Source organism: Chrysochloris asiatica, unplaced genomic scaffold (genome assembly GCF_000296735.1).
Source record: "Chrysochloris asiatica unplaced genomic scaffold, ChrAsi1.0 scaffold00049, whole genome shotgun sequence".
Classification (NCBI taxonomy): domain Eukaryota; kingdom Metazoa; phylum Chordata; class Mammalia; order Afrosoricida; family Chrysochloridae; genus Chrysochloris; species Chrysochloris asiatica.
In genome coordinates, this window is record NW_006408567.1 from 2,454,303 (window position 1) to 2,474,880 (window position 20,578).

Consider the following 20,578-nt stretch of genomic DNA (forward strand, 5'->3'; position numbering starts at 1 on the left):
TAAACAGGGTCTCTGAGTTAGAAGTGACTCGGTGGCACTTAACAACAACATTATAGTGGTATGCTTTAAAACTTGGTTTTAATAGTATTTCTAGGTTATATTCTTGGAGAAAATGCAAATGTTTACATATAAAATAAATTTGATTTTCCCCTACAATCAGGAATACTAAAGAAATTTTCATTCTTTCTCTAAGAGTCTGATATTCAAGTTATAGAAATTGGGACACAAATTTAAATAACTATAAATGATAAACTCACATATAAAGTTAAAAAGGGAAAAACAGTAGAATATACACACAAACTCATGCATACACAATAAATATAATTCTAGTTTGGGAAACCCTGAATTAGGACATTCTGGTTTGTTGACTAACTCTATTGATCAAAGATCCAATATTTATAGGCCTTAGGGAAAATCTGGCATGCCATTTGTTTTGGCATGGCCCATAAGCTAAGAATAATTTTTACAGTTTTAAATGGTTGAGAAAAAAATCAAAAGGACAATATTTGGTGGCAGGTACAAATTATATGAAATTTAAATTTCTGAGTCCATAAATATAGATTCATTGGAACTTAGTCAAGCCCATTTATTATCTGACTTCACAAATAAAATTTTAGTGGGGCTCATCCATTCATTTACGGATTGTCTATGACTGCTGTCAGGCTTAAGTGGTTGTGACAAAGACTGTATGGCCTGTAAAGCTATAAAAATATTATCTGGCGCTTTACAGAAGGAATTTGTTGATTTCTGCTACAGATTTAAAAAAATAAAAGAGGCCTGAAGAGGTGTGAAGTGTCTAAACTCACAGCTTTGAAAGCAAAATCATAATTTAAACTTCTGTCTTCCAACTCCAGGCTTTGGGTGGTTTCACCCATGTATTTTGTACTGGACTGCAAGGTCAGTTTGATCCATAAGGTTGGTGGTTCAAGCTCACCAGGTGGTTCAAGTTCACCAGCCGCTTCTCAGAAACCCTATACAGGGCCGCTATGGGTTGGAACCATCTTGACAGCACTTAACAACAACAACAAAATAATAATAATATGGGAGTTCTGGTAGTGCAGTAGGTTAAGTGTTGAATTGTTAAGTGAAAAGTCAGTGGTTCTAACCCACTATCTGTTTTGCAGGAGAAAGATGTGTCAGTTTGCTTCCTTAAAGATTCATAGCCTCAGAAACACTGTGAGTATGTGTTTCTATCGGGCAGTTCTACTGTGTCCTAAAGGGTCTCTATGAGCCAGAATTGACTCATGGCAGTGGGTTTTGGTTAGAAATAATAAAAATAATTTCTACTTGTTGGATGTCACTGAATTGATTCCTACTCATAACAAGCCCATGTCCCATGTAACAGAGAACAGCCACATAAGGTTTTTTTTTTTACTGTAATTTTTATGGAAGCAGCTGAGTGTTTAACCAGTGAATCATCAGAACTCCTCAATATCTACTTATCTGTGTGAATGTGTGCAAGTGCCATCGAGTCAGTTCTGGCTCATAGAATCCCCGTATAGGGTTTCTAAGCAGCTTCTGGTAAGTTTGAACCACTGATGTTGCAGTTCAGACTGACCTTGAGGTCCAGTGCTTATTGTACAGTGCCACACCAGGACTCTGATGTGTACTTATCTAGTGCTTGCTTATTATCTTCCAGGCATTGTTATAAGTATTTTACTATATAAATTCTTTAAATTCTGTAAGGTAAGTATATAATTATTTTATACTTGGAGAAATTTAGGTACAGATAGGTTGAGTAGTGTGGAAATAGACAAAAACCACATAAATAAGAACAAACAAAAGCAATTTATTCAGAGCATGCTATAGCAAGGGAGTCAGCTACTGTTGTTTGGAAGAAACTCAAAGGTAAGCAGGAGAGTATAAAAGCTTTATAGTGGGAAAAGGGAATGCTTTATGGATGCCCTGGTTGGAGGTTGTTGCCAGGGGAAAGCTGGAAGTGGGCTAAGTAGAAGTGGAGTATTTTATGTGATTGGTTCTAAACCAAAAATGAAACCCACTGCCTTTGAATTGCTTCTGGCTCTTGGCAATCCTACAGGACAGAGTAGAACTGCTCCATAGGGTTTCAGAGGCGGTAAATCTTTACAGAAACAGACTGGCACACTTTTTCCCATGGAGTAGCTGGTGAGTTCAAACTGCTGACTTTTGGTTGACATCACAACTCTTAAATCACTCTGCCACCAGAGTGCCTTGTGATTGGTTGTTGTTGTGTAATGCCATCGGGTTGGTTTCAACTCATGGCAACCCTTATAAGGTTTCCAAGGAGTGGCTGGCGAGCTTGAACTGTCGACCTTCCTGCTCAAACTGACTTTGCAGTACAACGCATTAACCCACAGCACCACACCAGGGGAGCATATTTAGCTTTCTCTGGAAAGTCGGAAGCAGGAATAAAAATTAAGGAAGCCGTAAAATATTAATCAAGTCCCGGGTTTTGTGGGGGGCCTTTGTTATAGGGGATGCTGTTTGGTTTCTTGGGCTGGATGCTGCAGACAGTGGTTTGACTTCCTGGGCTGGATGTTGCAGATTGTAAGTCAGACTTTAATTTCATTATGTGTTTTGACCATTGTCTGTTTGTTCATTCCTTCTATCAATAACTTAAATTCTCAACACCAGCAACAGACAGAGCCAGGATAGAGACCTGCTTGTACAAGATGGGCTCATAAACACTGTACCATCTTTTTCTGAGGGAACTTCAAGGCCCAAGAATGAGAAACAACTGAAAAGTTCAGTGATTCTTTGTTGTTATTTGCTATAAAGTTGACTCTGAGTCATGGAGAATTATACCAGTGCATAGACATTAATAATTTCTTTGTTTAATTTACAGTCTCCCCGGTCCTCCAAATCACTGTCTATGACAGAGTTTGAGAATAGATAATTTTGAAAGCATGATCAATCAAATTTGAGAACATTAGTCGAGTGTCATTGTTAGGTGCTGTCAAATCATAGTGACTTTATGCACCACTGGATGAAACACTGCCTGACCCTGCATTCTCCTCACAATCATTGTTAAGCTTGTGATTGATTGTTATTGTGCCACTGTGCCAATCCATCTTATTGGGGTCTTCCTTTTTTTTTGCTGACCTTCCACTTTACTGAGCATGATGCCCTTCTCTAGGGACTGGTCCTTCCTGATAATATGTCTGAAGTATGAGAAATGAAGTGTTGCCATCCTGGATTCTAAGGAGCATTCTGGCTAAATTTCTTCCAACACAGATTTGTTTGTTCTTCTAGTAGTCCATGGTACTTTTAATATTCTCCATCACCATAACTTGACTGCATCAATTCTTCCATGGTTTTCCTTATTCACTGTCCAATTTTCACATGCATATGAGGCTATGGAAAATACCATGGTTTGGGTCAGGTGCACCTTAGTCTTCAAACTAACATCTTTGCTTTTGAACACATCAGTCTGGAACATATCAAGTCTTTAAAACATGTTTATTCAATTGTATTGAGAAATTAAGACTACATAATTTTGGCAAGGTCCATACCATGAGCCAATGTACATGTTATAGTTCATAATACAGAAGTACATATGTACATATGTACTAAGCTCATTATGTGAAAAGCTTTTTGAATACTTTTTAAAATAACTTCCCACATAACAGTAAAAATTCATTTATTGCTGAAAATAAACATTTGTACAAACTGTTACCACCCACAGGCATACTGTTAATATTTTGATGCACACACACATGTTCTTTCTGGATTGAATTAATTTAATTCTATTGAATTCTTAAAATACCATTTAGTTATTTTGGGTTTCAGTTGTGGGAAGGGACTTCACTTGAGTTTCAGAATTGTGACTTTCTTGGAAGTGTTTAAATAAAGAGCCAACAAATACATCATTGCTCTTAGGGGAACAGAAGAACTGGTAAATATTAATTATTATTTTGAAAGCCTTGAATTTATATTAACAAGATAACATGCTCAGAGAGAGCACACTTAGATTATTTAGATATATTCCTTTTGCTCCTTTCTTGTTATTGTCAAGTGATCTGTTAATAATATATTTTCTTTATAACTCTTTGTTACTTGGGTATCAAACTGCACCACTTCTGATGTCCTTGATGTTATGAGGACACTGTTGTCCATGCACTTGGCAGTCCCCAGGATCTCTTTAATGCTTCTGGTGAGTTCTCTGTCTAGAAGTCCACACTGCATCTGTCAAGTGCTGCTGATGATATCATAAAAGATGATGTATCTGTTGTCTTCAATGTGTACCTGCCTTATTCATTCTCTGTTTACTTGAGGGCTTTGAATGTAAGAGTAGAGGTGGAAGGGACTACCCCATATTAGATCTGATCATTCTGATGGGTCAGTTTTACTATCATGGAGACTCTTCTTGTCATTGATTGTATTGGCCATGTTGATGTCATCACTATCTTCTCAGGAGACAGACACAGGAGTTTGATCTCTTTGGGGTTGAACTTGGATGTCATGATGGAAGCAGCTGGTATAAAATGGACCATTTTCTTCTAAGTCAAACCTGGGAATCAAAATTATTGTTGAATAAATAATTCAATTAAACAATACAATTAAATCCAGTGCACCCGGGTATAGTAGAAATAACATGAACTAAAAATTAGAAGGAGTCCTGGTGTGGTGCTGTGGGCTAATGTGCTGGACTGCAAGGTAAGTTTGAACCACAAAGTCGACAGTTCATGTTCATCAGCTGCTCTTCAGAAACGCTATACAGAATCACTATGAGTCAGAACTGACTTGAAAGCGCTTAACAACAACAACAAAAATCAGAAAACCTAGATACAACCTGGGTCCTTTATTCCATAATCATCAGTTATTCTTGATTCTCTTCCTTAAATTTTCTGAGCCTCGGTTTTCTCACTTGTCCAATGTTTTTGTTAAGTACCATTGAGTTGATTCCAACCATAGTAACCCAAGATAATGCTGAATATAATTATTTTATAAGATTATTGGGAAGATGACAATGAGATAATGGATTTTTATTGTTGTTAAGTGCTGTTGAATTGGTACTGATTCATAGTGACCTTATGCACCACAGAACAAAACACTGCTCAGTCCCGTGCTAACCTTACAATCTTTGCTATCTTTGAGCCCATTGCTGCTGCCATTGTGTCAATTCATCTGGTTGGGGGTCTTCCTCTTTTTGCTGACCCTTCACTTTACCAAGCATGATGTCCTTCTTCAGGACTGGTCTCTGCTGATATATAGCCAAAGTATAAGAGATGAAGTCTGACCATCCTGGCTTCTAAGAAACATTCTGGTTGTACTTCTTCCAACACAGATTTGTTTGTTCTTCTGGTGGTTCATGGTATTTTTAATATTCTCCTCCAACACCATAATTCAAATGCATCAATTCTTATGTGGTCTTCTTTATTCATTGCCAAATTTTCACATGCGAATGAGGTTATTACCCTGGCTTGGGTCAATCAAACCTTAGTTCTCAAACTGATATCTTTGTTCTTCAACACTTTAAAGGGGTCTTGGCAGTAGATTTGCCTAATGCAATATGTTGTTTAATTTCATGACTGCTGCTTCCATGAGTGTTAATGGCTGATACAAGGAAAATGAAGTCTTTGACAAACTCAATCTTTTCTCCATTTATCTGGATGTTGTTTATTGGTCCAGTTGTGAGGATTTTTGTTTTCTTTACATTGAGGTTCAATCCGTACAGAAGGCTGTGGGCTTTCATCTTCATCATTAAGTATTTTAAGTCCTCTTTGCTTTTAGCAAGAACATTTGTTTCACTGGCATATCTCAGGTTGTTATTGAGTCTTCCTCCAATCCTGATGCAACATTCTTCAGTATATTATCCATAGTCTCAGATTATTTGCTGAGCATACAAATTGAATAAGTATGGTGAAAGACTACAACCCTGGTACACACCTTTCTTAATTTTAAACCATTGTGTTTCCCTGTTCTGTTTGAACAACTGCCTCTTGCTCAATGTACAAGTTCCTCATGAACACAATTAGGTATTTCAGAATACTCATCTGCAGTGTTGTCTATAGTTTGTCATAATCCACAAAATTGAAATATTTTGCATATTCAATAAAGCACAAGTAAACATCTTTCTGGTATTCTCTGCTTTCAGTCAAGATCCATCTGACATCAGCAATGATATTCCTTATTCCAGGTCTTCATCCTAATCTATCTTGAAAGCTCACTTATAATGTATTATGCATTATAAACTAATTTATAATGCATTATGCAAAGTAATATGGTGGTGCAAACAGTTTATATGCTCAGTTGTTAACTGGAAGTTTAGGTGCCAATCCACTACTACTACTTCTGATCTACTTATGAATAAGTATCCTTTGAAAGCCCTATGGAGCACTGTTGTACACTCTTAAAGTTGTCATGAGTTGAAATCAACTCAATGGTACCTTTTTTTAAGACGACATCTTTCTTTAAACTTTTCATTATGAACTGAGTGAAGGTTTCCAGACAAGATCAACAGTTTTACATTCAACAAATCATACACTTTGTTTCATTTCAATGAGTACAATCTCCTCCATGCAATAATAGTATTCCACTTTCTTTCTGTAGTTCCTATTTCCATTCAACCCTTCTTCCTATTACTTCTCACATTTGTCCTTAGATAAACGTTGTCCTTTAGATTTTGAATGATCGACTATTCCATGGTGAGCATACATTATTAGTGTTGTTGTTTCCCCTATATATCTATGTACTGCTCAGCTGAAAATTGGGCCATAAGTGTGAGTTTCTTTCTAGACCTGATGGATGGTTGAGGGCCATAGTCTTGGGTTTCTCCCGTCTCTTTCTGACCTGTAAGCCTGGTCCTTTAAAAAAAAATAATTTTGAGTTGTGTTTCACATTTTTCCCCACTCTATCTGGGACCTTTTCATGTGATCCTGTTCAGAGTGTTTGGTAGTGGTAACTGAACACCATTCAGTTCTTTTAGTTTTAGAATCATGGTAGCTGATGTTCACATGTTCCATTAGACAAGTGGACAAATTGATAGTAAGCCTCGTCAATTTTCATTCCTTTTCCTTCTTCTGTACATCGAGAGACCAATAGTTGCACCTTAGATGGCTGCTCATGAACTTTTAAAGATTCAGATGCAGTTCACTAAAGTAGGATGTAGAACATTGTGGTCTATGTTATGTCATTTGACTATGGTATCCTCTGAGACTATGATCTTGAGCACCCATGCCTTAGGATGTTTGATAATGTCTAAGATGTTTCGTCATTATGGCTGCTTTATGTTCTACCACATTTATAGGTGTGTTTAAAACAAAGGTAAATAGCCATGTACAGATATCCACTTTCAAACCCTTATATATTTGTGGATATACTCTCACTCTTCCTCTCATACCTGTTCAACATGTGTATCTGTCCATGTATCTAATCACAGAGCACTGTTTTTCCTTGATTGTGTATATAACACTATCTTTACTTTTATCTTTTTTGTTCTTGCTGTTAAGTGATGTTGAGTCACTTCTAACTCATAGTGAACCTGTATAGGATTTCCGAGGAGCAGCTGGTGAATTTGAACAGCCGACCTTGAGATTCAAACTGACCTTGCGGTCCAGTGCTTTATCCTACAGTGCCACATAAGAACTCCACTATCCCCTTTAGACCTGTATAAAGTGGTGTTATTTTATAAATAGATAAATCCATAGAATAACATCAAAACAGTAATATTAATTCCTGGAAAGTTAACATCTGGAAATGTAGACAGGTTTATATGCAAATGCTCTTATTGTCTGAGTCCATACAGCTTTATTGCTATGCATGTTGTTGTTGTTAGGTGCTGTTGAGTTGATTCTGACTCATGGAGGCTCTATGCACAACAGAACATAGCCCTGCCTGGCCCCTATGCCATCCTCACAATTGTTGCTATGCTCAAGCCAATTGCTGCTACCACTGTGCCAATCTATCTCATTGGGAGTCTTCCCAAAGACAATGTTCTATTTTATCTCCATTGTACCAAGCATAATGCCCTTCTCCAGGGACTGGTCCCTCTTGATAGTATGTCTGAAGGATGAGGGATGAAGTCTCACCATTTTTGCTTCTAAAGAACATTCTGGCTGTACTCCATAGCAAACTAGCCTCCTATTTCTTAGTTTAGTCCTTTGTTTATTTACAATTATTTAACCTTATCCCCATCACCCAACTATTTTAAAGCACCATGGACATTCAGGTTTATAGCTGTCATAAAGATGGAAACATTTTAATGCTCCATTCCTATTTACCATTGACTTGTTTTGTGGCGGGTTGTATTTGTAAATGAGATCCGGTCATCAAGCCCAATCACCAGTCCAACCTCAAACCTCACGTTCTTGATGGGGATCATCACTGCTATCACCCATGAGTCTGCTTGTGGCCTGTCCAAGTTGGCTGGGGTTCATTGAGCAGATTGGAGCAGCCAGCATTTTTGCTGACTGGAGTCATGCTATCTTTGCCAGTTTGCTGGAATAGACACAGACACCGATTGGGTCATGCTGAAGACATTCCTGTCTTGTGAAGCAAGTCTGTTTGTATTTTAGGTTTGCCAGGACTAATGAATTAAAACATTTGGACCTTTCACAAAATGCCTGTGACAGGAGGAGGGTTTTCTTTTGCTATTGCTTTTTCTAGAAGCATGACAACATCCTGGCTGTTGGAGAGTCAAGGAAAGGAGAGAGGGCTTGTAGAAGGAAGCGGAACAAGGAGGTCCCATGGGATTCTGGGGTCTGGGGGAGAGCAGGTAGCAGCGTGCTACCCTGCCAGCTGTCTCTGTTCCTCAGATTGTCAGTGGCTGCTATGCAGCAGGTGCAGCCTGGTCTCTTATTGAGTCTTTACTCCACAAAGGCAACGACTAGCCAAGGCAGTGGCTGGCCCTGGATTACACAAGTGCAGACACTCAACTAAGTGAGGTAAGGCAACAGGTGTGAAAACCCAACTAAACGCCTGGCGCACAGCAACTTAACCAAAGCTCTGTTGCAGCCTCAGAGAAGAAATCAGTGGCCAGTTTCCCCAGGCGGTGTGATGAAAAGGCAAGTTGGTTTAGGGGCTCTTGTAGTCGACACTGCTTGGACCTGAAATTTCGGCCACCATCCTTTTGGAGGCAGACAGATGTTCTCTGTTGTGAGGTGGGAGGGACTACAATTAGCTTTGTTTATCAATTCCTTTTCCCTTAACTGGAGACTGGAACAGAGATCTCTTTACAAAATTCTAAAGGCAAATTTCTACCTCTTCTGATTTATTTCTTGGTGCAGGACAGTGTTGGGAGATCTAGTCAGAAGAACAAATGGCTTTTTATCCTTAGATGTTAACCGATAAGATGATTGATTATTGTGCAATGTGTAACAATGCGTCTTTACTTTTAGCTGAAACTTTAAGGGGATTTTTATTGTTTGTGTTCGTAGATTTCAGATGGTCTGTTCTATTCCCTAGAAACAGGTGGCTATGAAACACTTGATTGTAAGTGGACAAGATAACATATGTTATCTTAGCGTATGTCACAGCTAAGATAAAACAAATCTTAAGTCAAATAATATCAATTATATATTGCCCTTTTCTTAAATTAATGATTTTTATGATACAACTTCTTTTTAACAGAATCATATGATAGCAAAGGTAGAGTTTTAACTGTTCATTGCTATTTGTCGTGTTAAACGAATGAACCAAACTGGGTGATAAATGTTGTTGGTTTTTCTTCAAAGTTATAGTATGTGTTTAATGCAAGCCTGTTCTCTTCCTATATGCTGGGTAGATAATTCCATATGTATGTAAGAGTACACATGTGTATATATATGAATTGACTTTAGTTCTATAAATAATTGTAAAAACAGAATTCAGTGCTCTGGGTGCTATTTTTAGATAGGAAAAGTTATGAGAAAGAATCAGCAAACCCTGTTATGAGAGAACATCTTGCTAAAGCAGTTCCCAGAAAATATTGTGAAGGGTAGCTAAAGAAATTGTTTATATTTCGGCATTTTTAGAAAATTATATTTAAGTAACACTCAGGAAGTTGGACCATAGCTTAAGAATTATTGTTAAAGAAAATAAAATGGCATTCAGGCTTTATGATCTACCATCTATATTAGAAGAAAAGTAAAGGGGTCAGGAGAAGCAAGATTAAAAATAGAAAAACTAAATACATACATTTAAACAGCAAGTCTATTATGTTTTTATCTTTTCCTAATCACCATGAACATCTAATTATCAAATATTTTGGTTAAAATATATTTGGGTTGAATTCTGTCTGGTTAAACAAAGTTTCATATATTTTTTTCCCATCTTATTTGCAGGATAAGGGTTTCCCTTTAATTTTATCATGGTTTATAAATTAAATAATAATTTAATAGAGGAAATAGAATATCAACAGGATATTTTTCATTCAATCATTTATTGTTAAGATGTGCAAATTTAGCTTGACATATTTATAATAAATTAACCAGATTTAAAAAGCACTTAATATTCACACTGTAACTGGTGTGTTTGAAAATACTCTGATATTCTTTAAATAATTAAATGACATTGACTCTATCATTCCTAGATCAATAATTTAGATCCAATTAGACTTTTTTTTTTTTTCCAATTAGATGTTTGATCATGAGAATTGGTCTAACCTGAAATCATCTGACAAACTATTCAAACTATATCTTTTTTATCCCCCTCAATTAAGACAAAATACAGCATGAGTCCTTGAAGGGATAGGGTTGAACTGGTCAGTGGATACTGAAAAAGTGAGGTGGATCGAGAATTTTGGCACATCTTGTACACTCCATTCTGGATGTATTGTCAAGTCAGCCATACTATTTTTTAAAAATAAGCCAAACAAAATTTTAAATGGGGCAGGAGGATACTTTTCACATAGAGAAAGGACGATCAGAACTAAAAGACCTTTAAAATAAGAAAGTATTACTTGCTAAGTTCTTCCTGTAATGTTCCAGGGCTTCTGAGTGTTCAGAGGGTTGATTCCAGGTAAACTGACGACTCTCTCTTGTCCTTACAGCTGGAAGACCCAGGAGAAGGCCAAGGCTCAGGTGCCCACATGATCAGCACAGCCAGGGTACCTGCGGATAAGCCAGTACGCATCGCTTTCAGTCTCAGTGATGCTACAGGTACATTCTTCTCTACCTTCCTACCTGTTCTCCATCATGTCTCGTTTCACAAGGGACATCTGAAAATTCCTATTTGGTATAACCTAGTAAGAGTGAGGTTGGCCCAGGACTAGGCAGTATTTCGTTCTGTAGTTCATAGGGTCACTATGAGCCAGTCCCGACTCAATGGCACTTAACAACAACAACAATAAGGGTGAGTTTGCATCATGCCTTGTTAGAATGTGGCTTCCAGAAAATCCTCTGGTGATGCTTCACCCCACCTCCAACTCTTTGGTGGTTTTAGCATATTAAAAAATTTTTTTGTTTCCATTCCTCTCTTTAGTTTTTAAGTATCAAATTCATAGTGTTCAAATGATGGCAAAGGATACCATTGTTAAAACTGTGTGAGAAAGCATTTATTAAGAGCTGGCAGTTGGTTAGGTAATATAAAAATATCACTGTCATGGTTCCAGCACCATTTGCTGAAGTCTGAGTTCCAATTCTGGTTTCTTAACTGGTGCTCCCATACTTCCGGCTGAATAAACAGACTTCAGCTAGAGTGATGAATGGGACAGGTTAGATGGAGCCTCTTGAAATAGTAAGGTCTGAGGTGAGGCTGCCATACTTAGAGCCCTTCGTCATGGCTCCCCTCAGTGGCCTCTTAACACACATATTGAATTGCATCTCCTTTGAATGGGGGACCTCAGGTGGTGGGAGGTCACAACCATGAGGCAGGGAAGGCTTGGATCTTTTCCTCTGAGGGTGATTATTCTCTTTGTCTAATGTCACCTGTTAAAATTACATGCTTGAACATTACCATTTCAACTTTGGATCTTTTGAGGACCAGCTTGACTTATTTACCTATTTATCTTCCTACAAGGAGCCCTTATGGCTTTGTAAGATAAGCAAGGGAATGCTAATCACAAAGTCAGTAGTTCAAACTTCTCTGTAGGAGAAAGATGAGGTTTTCTGTTCCTGTAAAGATTTACAGCCACAGAAACCTTATAGAGGGTTGCAATGAGTTGGAATCAACTCAGTGGCAGTGGGTTTGGATTATCTTCTTACAATGTCCATGTAGGGATGATGCTTTCAAAACAAGTGAGTGAAAAAAGATAGGTTCCTTCCAAAATAACGTAAAGGAGAGAGCTGGGCTATGTAAAGTCTGATATTACATGGTCAATGAAGGCTTGGGGTTACTATACCCAACGATTATGTGTGACACATTTACCCTGGGATTTCCTTGACTATGCAGCTCCCAGTGGAAGGTGTATTCTGGTGTAAACAGAAAGAAAGCCCTAACTCTTCATGATCTCTTCTTCCATCATTTTTTCCATGGCTTGCTGCTGTACTGTATTCCAACTCAGGGTACACCTTGAAAAACAGTAGTGAGGGGAAACCCTCCCAACAGGTAAACCAACCCACCCCAACCCAGAAATGACAATGGCTATTAGGTGCATTTGTTTTTGCCCCTAGGAACCAACATATGTTATTTCTGGTCCTTAAAACAACCCTACAGCATAGGTCTTAGTATTTCCGTTTTACAGAGCAAGAGATGGAGGCCTACAGACCACACTGGTAGTAAGTAACAGAGTTACACTCAGACCCCTAGATGTGAAAGTTTGACTCTTATTATTTCATGCTGTTTCTCTAAGAGGGAAAAAAAGAAAAGCCCCTTCTGTTTTTTTAAAATGCATTTCATGAATGCAAGATTTTGAGGAATAATCAGGGCTTGAGTGATCATTGCTCAAGAATTTCATACATAAACCCAAAATCCAGGGAGAAGGAAGATGCATAATTTTCTTCCTTCTGTTCCTCTCCCATGTAATTAGGTTAAGTCCTCTTGCAATCAACAATCTTTAAAAGAAAACTTCAATATATAAAACTTGCTTATTCTAAGCAGTATTGTTGCATCATAATTTCAGAGCAGACAAATAGGGGTACTGCTCCCTTAGCTTCATTTTAACAGAATTTAATGTACTTACAGAAAAGAGCCATGGAGAGGTGAATGGCAAATTTTAGGTTGCCTTGAAAAACAAGATGAACAATTTATAATCTTTTTGCTGACATCCTGTTAACTCTCTTGTCCCTTGACTGAGACTTTTGCATGTATTCATCAATCAATTTAGATTTATTTGTTCCAGATACTTTATCTCCTTTTTCAAATGTTCTAAGAACACCTACTTTGAAATGCATGTTTTTTATATGATAATTTCAGAAAGAGACTCTCATTTATAATGTCATTCTTACTTCATGGTTCCATAAAAAGAGGCTTATGAATGAAGTCTTATGAAGAACCTATCAAAATTAGATATATTTACAATCAATGTATATCTGTATCTCCAAAAGAGCATCTCACTGGAGAATTCTAGGCGAAAGCAGGGTTTAGTGTTTCTCAATACTGATTAAAAGCACCCAGAAAAATACATAAGACCCCATGTATTCCTATGTATTCTGACTCAGTAGGCCCAGGCCCCGTAATCTGTGCTTTTGTGAAAATCTTATGATCTAGCAAACAACAGATTGGATATTAACGCAATGCTTGTTGCACATGAGGCTAAGAGTGCAGAGAATGATGCTTTGCAGATATCTGGGGACACTCCCTCTGGATTCTTAGATATGGAGCATGTCTCATGCACAGAAACACTTGTTATCACAGACACAGTGCATGCCTTTGGAATGCCAGTGTATATGGCCTTGCAGGCCATGTGTTTGGGGGAAACAAAGGAAATTTTCTGAAACTTCCCTGATAAATAGGGAGACTGTAGTGGACTGATGTGAGAGTAATTCTAAAATGTTAGGGTTTATTTTGATGAATGAACAGAGTCCAGGTGTTGACCTGTCCTTTTTTTATGAAGCCAACACTATGACTCTTTACCTCCTATTATGTTAGGATTGACTATTATTTTAGTTTTTTTCTCTGAAGTGATTTAGTGTATAGGTTAAGGACATAGGACTTCCAGAGAGGTATGGGGTTGAAGTCCATCTCCATCACTCTTTGTATGAACTTAGGTAAGTTACTCAACTTTGCTGAATATCAGTTTCCTGTAAGATGTATATAGTAATAGTTCACAGGGTTGCTATAAGAATTAAATAAATAAACATCATATAGATAAAGTTTTTAGTACAGTGCTTGACATAAATTAAGCACTTCACTGGTTCCTATGATTATGTTAGAGTCCTGGTGTTATGCTGTAAAATAAGTACTGGACTGCAAGGTTGGTTTAAACTGAAAGTTTAGTGGTTCAAACTCACCAGTTGCTCCTCAGAAACCATATACAGGGTTGCTATGAGTCAGAACGGACTTGACAGCACTTAACAACAACAATTAAGATAGTTGATTCCAGAATATTAAGGAAAATGTGAACCATTAAGCAGATGTGTATCCCACCTGCAACTCACACTTCTAATGTCTCGGTAGAGCTCATAGTACAACTGACCTGTAAATATTTAACAAGTAATCAGTTGCTATCAAGTCAGTTCCTTCTCATGGTCACCTCATGTGTGTAAGAGAGCTGTGCTCCGCAGGTCTGATTTTTCAGAGGTAAAACACCAGGTCTTTCTTCTGAGGTAACTTTGTGTGACCTCAGACTTCTGACATTTTGGTTAGGGATTTAGAGTCCTGATGTGGCACTGTAGGATAAGCACTACACAGCTAGACACAAGGTCTGTGGATCAAATGTAGCAGCTCCTTCTTGGAAATCCTATACAGAACTGATGCCATGGCACTTAACAACAGCAACAACAGTTATCTAGTTGGTGAATTGTGGTAGTCCTACTTCTTTTCCAATCAATTATTTATTGTCTCTGTTTCCATCGGGAACGCAGTGGCTCCATACAATAAGCACAAGGTCCATGGTTTGAGCCCACCAGCCACTCCACGGTAGAAGAATGAGATTTTCTGTTCCTGTGAAGATGTAAAGTCTCGGAAACCCTATGAGTCAGAACCGACTTGACAGCACTTAACAACAACATTTCCATCACTCTACTGAAGTTGGATGGGATGTGCAAAAGACGAATACAACATGATCTCTCCCACAGGTTATGTAAGGGCAAAGAGTTTGGGAAGGAAAAAGTCAGTGCAGAGCAGTTGGGTCCAGCTTCTTGGAAAAGATAGTCCTGGGCTTGAAGACTGTTTGTTGTCATTGTTAAGTGCCATCAAATTGGTTCTGACTCATAGCGACCTTGTATAGGGTTTCTAGGGAGTAGCTGGTGGGTTTGAGCTGTGGACCTTGTGGTCCAGTGCTAATCCTATAGTGTTATACCAGAAGAAGACTGTTAGGATGTAGAATAACAGTGTAGGAAAAATGTTGTAAGGTGGCACTGAGTGGGTTCTGGCTCAGTGACCCCACGTACAACAGAATGAAATACTGCCAAGTCCTGTATCATCCTCATAATCATTGCTATTTAAGCCCCTTCTTACTGCCCCCAAAAGGGTACACATCTTTTAATGCTTCCTCTTCTTTTTTTTTTCCAAACAGAAAACATGAGCAAAATCTAATAGTAAGGAAGCATTGTGGTTTAGGAAATACTAAAACTCCAGTCAACTGGAACAGAGGTCTGAACTATGTGGATCAGTAAAAAGCCCTTTATTGAGCCTTGCTTGAGTCAGATATTGTTCTGAGAGGTTATCTATGATATCTCAGTATGCAAAACAGTAGACAAGAATTATTGTTGTTGTTAAGTGCCATCTAGTTGGGTCCGATTCATAGCGATCCTGTATAGGGTTTCCAAGGAGTGGAACCGCTGACCTTGTGGTTCAAACCAAGCGTACAGTCTAGCGCATTAATCCATAGCACCACACCAGGACTCCAGACACTGATCAGCAAATTAAAAGGTTCCGTCAAAGAATTTGGACTTGTTCAGAAGGAATAGGGAGTAAAAAGTTCTTTAGCAAGGGAGTAGTATGAAAATGGCAAAGGTTTGTAGAGTAGAATAGTCTGGAATGTGGAAAGAGGAAAGAACTAAAAAGGCTTTTTGTAATGGGGTGCCCACTGTATTTTTAGTGCCTTCTAACCTAGGGGTCTCATTCTCCAGCACTATAGTGGACAGCACTCAGTTGTAATTCATAAAAGCCTGGGTTAGAGAGCAGAGAAGCATCTAAATCTAAGAAACAGTACTTAGAGAACCTGGTATCAGGTTGGTCCTGGGAGATGGGGAGTCTGTCATTATTCATTGATAGCCGAATGAGCCACAAGATTTCAAATAGACTATGGGCCTCTGTTGTTGTTGTTGTTGTTAAGTGCCATCGAGTCTGTTCCTAATAGTGATCTTGTATAGAATTTCCAAGGAGTGGCTGGTGGGTTTGAATGGCTGAACTTGAGGTTAGCAGTACAACACTTATCCTATAGTGCTACACCATGGACCTCTAAAAGATTAAAGGAAGTTTTTGAAAACGATTGTTGCTATTGTTAAGTGCTGTCGAGTTGTTTCTGACTCATAGCAACCCTGTATAGGGTTTCTGAGGAGTGGCTGGTGAGCTTGAACTACCCACCTTTCAGTTCAAACTGACCATGCCATCCAGCGTGTTAACCACAGCACCACATCAGAACTCCTTAAGTACCATTGAGCGCTTCCAACTCAAAGCGACCCTGTATAGGGTTTTTGAGGAGTGGTTGGTGAGTTTGAACCACTGGCCTTGCAGTTTAAACTGAACTTTCAGTCCAGTGCTTATCCTACCCTTTAAAATCCAATCACCATTGCTAGCCTGTCACCAGAACCCTGCATTAAAGTAACACTTGTTAGTGTTACTTTGACAAGTTGGTTCTGATACATGGCAACCCCATGTAAAACAATACAAAATGTTGCCTAGTCCTATACCTCTTCATGATCGTTTGAATTCCTTGTTGTGTCCACTGTATTTTTAGTGCCTTCTAACCTAGGGGCCTCATTCTCCAGAACTATAGTAGACAGCACTCAGTTGTAATTCATAAAGTTTTCATTGTCTGATTTTGGGAAATATATTGCCATGCCTTTCTTCCTAATCTGTTTGAATATGAAAACTCTGCTGAAACCTGTCCGCGAGTGACTCTGGTGGTATTTGAAATGCCTGGAATCGTTTCTAGTATCATAGCAACACTCAAGCCACCACAGTATGACAAGTAGACAGAAGGGTGGTGGAAGTAACACTTAGCTCATCATGGTTTTGGTAGGCAGCAATGCCTGTCTTTAATAAGGTAATGATATGATTGATAACTATTCCCAAACTAGGAATTCCAAAGAGTTAACTTCCTAAACTGAAACCTTCATAGAGTTTGTTTTCTTGACAGAAAATATGCAGAACAACATAAATCCCACCTCTTGACTTATTAGAGACTTACTTCTTGTTGTTGTTATGTGCCATGGAGTCAGTTCCGACTCATAGTGACCCTATACAGGGTTTCCGAGGCTGTAAATCTTTACGGGAGCAGAAAGCCTCATTTTTCTCCCACGGAACACCTGGTAGTTTTGAACTGCTGACCTTAAGGTTCACAGCCCAATTCATAACCACTATGCTACCAGAGACTTATTATCCTTCTCCAAATAAAATTTGGAGTTGCACTGGACATGTGGATTTTATGTTAATTACTTAAGAGTTTTCCTTATCTTCAGCTGAGTTAAAATCTGGCATATGCTCATGTCAATTTAGATCTTGACTTGGGAGTTTTTCTTCTAAAAAAGTTTTTATTTTTAGAAAGAGCCATGTGTTTAAAAAAAAAATTCTTTCAAGCTATTAGAATTTTTTCATATCTAAACATACATTAATCATGATAAATGCAAGACTTATGCTGTTAGTGTCTCTTTTAAAGCATTATCATTTTGTCTTTAAATATCAAGGTGTTTTGTATGGCAGTGGGAATTATGTGGAATAGTGTAAATAGTCATCCTTGAGTGTAATTAAATAATCTGGCTTCTTTTGTGTACACATGCAAAACTGGCTGTTAGCAAAACTCTGAGGCAGCTGAACAATCCCTGTCATTGTCCCCTTCCTTCAAGTTTTCTATCTGTGCTATCATTTCTGCTGCTCTCCTCAGGGCCTCAAGCTTTTCTGTACTCTCTTCTCTCCATGATCTCAATCTCCATTTTCCTGGAAATATGCTTACCAATCTCATTTACACTAAATTGTAAATGAATGTTGAAGTTCACACTTTTATCTCTCTCAGGGTTTGTTCGCATATCTAAGGAGTTCAGTAGGAAGTTGAGGGATAAAGTTCCAACTAAAATTTAAAGAGAGTGTGAAACTGTAGGATAAGCATTGGACAGCAAGATCAATTTAACCACAAGGTTCTCAGTTCAAACTCACTAGCTGCTCCTCAGAAACCCTATATAGGTCTCTATGAGTTGGAACTGACTCCATGGTACTTAACCAAAGCAACAACAAATATTTAAAGACCAACCAACTTGGTAAGGAGTCATTTGTGGGAAATGAGGTGAAAGAAAACCTTCTTAGATTTTTTGAGGCATACTCAGTCCCAATTCTAATCTTACCTTTGTTGTTGTTGTTGTTAAGTGCCTTTGAGTCAGTTCTGACTTGTAGAGATGCTGTACAGGGTTTCTAATGAGCATCTTGGGGGTTTGAACCATCAACCATTTGGTTAGCTGTCAAATGCTTATCCTCAGTACCATACCAGGACTCCACCTTTAGAGCTGATTCACTGTGCAGTGATCACAGTCAGTCAAAACACATCAAGGGCAGGGTGGGTGGGGGAGTCGTCTGTACTTATGACCCTTACAGCATACAGAATTGAAGAAAAGAATAGATAATTATCAAACCCTTACATAATATATAAATCCAATACCTATGACTATTTTGAGTATATTATTCTGCATCAAGTGAAGAGTCTTTGAGATACAGCTGTACTTATTGATTGGCATCTGTTGCTTATGGCTATAAAGAAAGTCCACAAAAGAAGTACATTTGTATTGAATATCCAGGTGCCTTTACCTATATCATCTCATCAACTTAATACTTTCCAAACCAAACATTTTACAGATATGGAATGTCGGCATAGGGCGATTGAGTGTTGTTGATGTTAGGTGTCCTCAAGTCAGTTCCGACTCACAGAGACACTATGTACAACAGAATAAACACTGCCTGGTCTTGTGCCATACTCACAATTATTGCTGTTTGAGCCTATTGCAGCAACTGTGTCAATCCATCTTGCTGAAGGTCTTCCTGTTTTTTACTGACCCCTTATTTTACCAAGCACAATGGCTCCAGGGACTGGTCTCTCATGATTAACGTTGTTGTTGTTAAGTGCCATCGAGTCGGTTCTGACACATAGCGACCCTGTGTAGGGTTTCTGAGGAGCAGCTGATGAGCTTGAACTGCTGACTTGAAGTTCAAATAGCTTTGCCGTCTGGCGTATTAACCCACAGTGCCACACCAGGACTCCCGTCGTCTCTCTTGATAGTATTCCCAAAGTACATGAGAAGAAGTTTTTACATTCTCACTTCTAAAGAGCATTCTGGCTGTACTTTTTCCAAGACAGATTTGTTTGTTCTTCTAGTAGTCCATGGTGTTCTCAATATTCTTCGCCAACTTCATAACTCAAAGACATCAATTCTTTTATGATCTTCCTTATTACTTTTCTAGCTTTTGCATGCATGTGAGGTGACTGATAATACTATGACTTCTTTGCTTTTTAATACTTTGTTGTTGTTGTTGTTGTTAAGCATCGTCGAGTCAATTCCGACCCATAGCGACCCTGTATAGGGTTTCCAAGGAGTGACTGTTGAGCTTGAACCGCCAATCTTGCAGTTCAAATGGCTTTGCAGTCTCGCGCATTAACCCACGGCACCACACCAGGACTCTTAAAAGACCTTTAATACTTTAAGAAGGTCTTTTACAGTAGATTTGTCCAGTGCAATCCATCATTTGATTTCTTGACTGTTGCTTGCATAGTTATTAATTGTGGATTCAAGGAAAATGAAAACTTTGACAACTTCAATGTGTTCTGTGTTAATCATGATGTTGCTTATTTGTCTTGTAATGAGGATTTTTGTTTTCTTTATGTTGGGGTGTAATCCATCCTGAAGACTGTAGCCTTTATTTTTATCAGTAAGTTCTTCAAGTCCTCTTCACTTTCAACCAGCAAGGTCCAGTCCTGGTGCTGCATTCTTATTCTTGTAGTTCAGCTTTTTGGATTATTTGCTCATCATACAGATTAGATAAGTATGGTGAAACTATACAAACCAGACACATAATTTTTCTGATTTTAAATCACTTAGTATCCCCTTGTTATGTTGAAACAACTGCCTCTTGGGCTATGTACATCTTCTACATGAGCATAATTAATTGTTCTGGAATTTTCATTCTTTGTAATGTTACCCATACTTTGTTATGATCCACACAGTTGATGCCTTTGCTTAGACAATAAAATACTAGTTCACATATTTCTGGTTTTCTTTGCTTTCATCCAAGATCCATTTGACATCCACAATGATATCTTCCATTCCCTGTCTTCTTTTGAATTTCTGGCAGCTCCCTGTCAATGTACATTATAAAATTATCTTCAGCACAATGTTTATTTATTTGTGATATTGTTTTATAGTTTCTATATTCT

General features: G+C 38.2%; 1 protein-coding gene across 1 annotated transcript in view; it reads left to right on the plus strand.

The window, feature by feature from the left end:
* The first annotated feature begins 10,987 nt into the window (after positions 1 to 10,987).
* The window catches only part of MAP3K7CL (MAP3K7 C-terminal like), an 83,400-nt gene continuing 73,809 nt past the window's right edge, over positions 10,988 to 20,578 (plus strand). Inside the window, exon 1 of the mRNA XM_006862515.1 lies at positions 10,988 to 11,057. Within this exon, the coding sequence (XP_006862577.1) occupies positions 10,988 to 11,057 (70 nt within the window). The remainder of the gene's footprint in view (positions 11,058 to 20,578) is intronic.